We start from the raw sequence: 3,801 nt of genomic DNA, 5'->3' as shown, positions 1-3,801 counted from the left end.
ATACATATTTACACCCCCTATGTATCTCTGTGTATGTAGTGAAGCAGAAACGTATACGAAAGGCTTAGATCAATATTCACACAGGAGGTTACCTTTACTTTAAAGCGAGTCACATATCCAGTAGAAGAAGAAGANNNNGAAGAATGTGAGAAGCAAGAAAGCGAAAGAAAGACGTCAGACCGTGAAAGACATCCCTGGAAGTTCTTCGGAAGAAAGGAAGAAAAAGAAAGAAAGAAAGATAAGAGACAAGGAGAAAAGAAAAAGACAGACAACGTAAAGTGGTGAGGCTTCGACCTGTATGGAACGAGCATCGAGACACCATGAGAAAGAAAAAAAGAAAGGTGGGGAAAAGAAGAAGAGAAGAGAAGAAGAAAAGAAAAGAGAAGAAGAATGAAGATGGAGATGCGGTGGTTAATGAAGAGAGGAAGAGAGGGAGAAGACAAGATGAGGAACAAAAGAGAAAGAAGAGAAAGAAGAGACAGGCAAACAAGATCAAGCGGAAAGGAGGCACCGAAGCTCGCCATCGAAAGTTACTCTGAAGTTCACACATACACCTATATCTCTCTAGAGACATCTATACATCCACACATATGTGAAGTAGGTACATATATATGCAGAGAGTCTCGTCAGATCTTGCAATATCTATCTATCTTGAATCTATGTATCTATGTACGCCGATGTATCATCCACTCCCTCTCTGCATGCACCTGCTCCTTGCCTTCTCTCTCGAGAGCAGAGATACGCATCTGCCGCTGTGACCTATCTTCTTCTTCTTCTTTAGAAACCTAGGAACCTTTGGGAAGTAGGAGGACAGAACAGAAAGAGAAGAAAAAGAAAGAAAGAGAAGAAGAGGAGGAAGAAGAAGTATCATCTTACATTCCCAGATAGGTAGGGAGTTGAATGATAGCGAAGGTACATGGAGGGCCGTCTACGACGCTAATCATCTTCTTCTTCTTTTTCTTCATGAGAATCGTTGTTTCGTTCTTTCTATTCTCCTTCTTCGTCTCTACTATTTTAATAGATCCTCTTCTTCTTTCTTCTCTTTTCTCTTCTTGTTCTTCTTCGTTTTCCACAGCTCTCTTTTCAATTCCCTCTACGATCTCTCCCCTCTGTCTCAGGGAGACACTCCCGTGCTCGTATCTCTTCATGCAATACAAACGTCCATCTTCATACGCTTCTCTCTTGTAAGATACACAAGAAGAAGAAGAGGAAGAAGAAGAAAAGGCAAGAGAAGAAGATGAATGAGAAGAAAAAGTAAGAAGAGAAGAAGAAGAGGGCAGATGGGGTGGTGTCGGTAAGAGAGGGAATGAAAGTAAGCTCTTCCTCTTCTTCTCTTCTTTCTTTTCTTCTTCGAGTGACGGCATCTCTGCGTTCTTTACATGAAGAAGAGGAGAGAATATCCCACACGAGGGTGGAAGACGATGGAGAGCAGGAGAGGAAAAAAGTGGAGGAGAAGAAGAAGAATCGAGAAAGACTCTTCGTTTGAAGGCAATCTTCAAGAGCTCGACATCTCCTAAGAGACACTGGACCCATGCAGGTAAGATCACGAGGTGACCTAGCCTTCTATTAGAATCTTCTTCTTCTCCTCCATCTTCTCTTCTTGTTGTTTCTCTTCTTTCTTCTCTATCTCCTCTTTCAATCAGCCTATTCACACAAGGCCTCCCAACAGGTCTAAACACGAAGAAGGAAGACCCATCGGACAGGCGAGAAGAAGAGGAAGAAGAAGAAGAGGAAGAAGAAGAGGAAGAAGAGGAAGAGGAAGAGAAGAGCATTGATTGGAGGAAGGTGGGATAGCTGAGAGAATCGTATTTAACAGAAAGAAAGGAAGTCTTCAGTTCGACTTTGAGACCTCCTTGGAGAAATTTGCGGAAGTGTTCTATGGCTCGACAATTTTGGAGACATCTTCTTCTTTCGCTCTCTAATAGACAAAGAGAAGACGATGAAGGCGCCAGAGAAGAAGAAGATCTTCTTCTTCTTCCTCTTTGATTAGGTGCTAGGAGAGCAGTCTTTGTCCAGATGGAAGACTTCTCTTGAGTTGCCGAAGGTTCAGAAAGAGGAAGACGACGGGGAGGAGAAGAAGAAGAACAAGAAAATGACCGTAGAGAAGAAGGAGAAGGCCGCGATAATGAAGCAGAAGAAGAAAGGAAGCATGACTTGCAAAGAAAAGCAATTCTTCTTTCTTTCTTTGCTTGGTCTTCCACTTCTCTCAATCGTTCGAGAGATAGACGGAGAGAAGAATAAAAAGATGAAGATGAAGGAGAAGAACAAGGGAAAGAAGAAGACATCTCTTCATTGTGGAAAATTCCGTAAGATAGAGTGTGTAGAAGATGATTGACAACACCGTCTACTACTGCCGAGAAGAACCTCTCTTCTTCATTCTCCACTTCATTGACCTTTCTTCGTCTTCGTCTTCGTCGTCTTCTTTTTCTTCTTCTCTCCGCGATCTCTGTCTCACTTCTCTTCTCCTCGTCTTGCTCATCTGACGAAGAAGAAGAATCGAGAAGCCCGTCCCTCTGGGGGGATTGACGACTTATCACGTACTTCTCACTTCTCTCATCTTCTTCTTCTGCTTCTTCATCTTCCTTATCTGCCTTTCTCTTGTTCTTCTTCTTGTCCTTTTCTTCTTCTTCTTCTTTTTCCCCCTCCGTGTCATGGAGAGACGAATGCGTGGGAGAACACCCCGCAGGACGCTCAGAAGAAGAGAGAGAAGAAGAACAAGAGAACGACGAGAGAGAAGAAGAAGAAGTTTTGTCCGGGAGAAAAGCATCAAGATCTGTGAGGGTGTGAAGTGAAAGTCTTTGCCTCGGGAATCGAATACGAACTGCTAGACGGACAGGATATTCTGGGATGGAATCTGCACAATCGTCATTATCCGGGTGTATGTACACCCCACATCGCATACATAAAAAGAACACATGAGAGATTCATCTCTACCACCATGCATAGATAGATTCCCTTCATCTTTCTCTCTTCTCTACATCTCTGTCATAAGAAAAGAAAAACCCTTCTTTCAGTTACGAGATGGAAAGTGCGCGAACACCGACCTCATCCACATACGATACATAAAGTATCACATAACGTATATATACATATATATATATATATGTGTATAAGTGTATATGTATATACATACGTATTCAATCGTATACGTTCGCATGGGGACGCGCATGTATTCCTGTACTGACGCCCATACTTCCACGTGGACATGCATGTGAATGAAAGGATCACGGGTTTATCTGAGAGAAAGCGCAGTCTTCCCATGGATCTCTTAAGGACGTGTAGGTATGTATGAAAATGTATGTACGGTCCTATGTATGTGTGCGCACGTGTATAGGTGTATATAGGTGATACATGCAGATATCTCCATAACAGAGCTCTAAGAAAGAGGGAATGAAAGACTGAGGAGGACACCTCTTCACTGCCTTAGAGAGAGAGAGAAAGAAATGTAGGGTAACAACAGTTAAGAGGAATGGGCCTTTCACCTTGACAGACAAGACGCTCATACAGTTGAGGGGGGTGAACAAGGGGGGGGAGAACAACAGGAAGATCTTCTTGTTCTTCTTCTTCTTTCTGACACAAGAAGATCCTATCACGATACACCCATACACAGACATATCATACATCTATATATGTATATATAGAGAGAGAGAAAGATAGCGCGTCTATCTATGTACGGATCTGAATATTGCATACCAGACAAATAGCCATGAGATAGAGGAGGAAGGAGAAGAAGAGAAAGTTGCATGTACCATGTTGTGTTTACTCCAGGTATACAAGGGTGAAAGATCGATAACGTTTTTC

At 42.6% G+C, this 3,801-nt stretch overlaps 1 protein-coding gene across 1 annotated transcript; it reads right to left on the bottom strand.

The window, feature by feature from the left end:
- Nucleotides 1-313: 313 nt before the first annotated feature.
- On the bottom strand, nt 314-3,585 carry CSUI_009046 (uncharacterized protein; the record flags this gene model as incomplete). Its single annotated transcript, XM_068069165.1, has 2 exons — nt 314-2,854; nt 3,483-3,585. Coding segments are annotated over 2 exons (2,085 nt in total), but the record flags the coding sequence as incomplete, so codon positions are not given.
- Between the last annotated feature and the right edge of the window lie 216 nt (nt 3,586-3,801).

Source organism: Cystoisospora suis (assembly GCF_002600585.1).
Source record: "Cystoisospora suis strain Wien I chromosome Unknown contig_5261, whole genome shotgun sequence".
In the NCBI taxonomy this organism is placed as follows: Eukaryota; Apicomplexa; class Conoidasida; order Eucoccidiorida; family Sarcocystidae; genus Cystoisospora; species Cystoisospora suis.
Note: the sequence above shows the minus strand (reverse complement) of the source record. Positions and strands in the feature narration are given on the sequence as shown.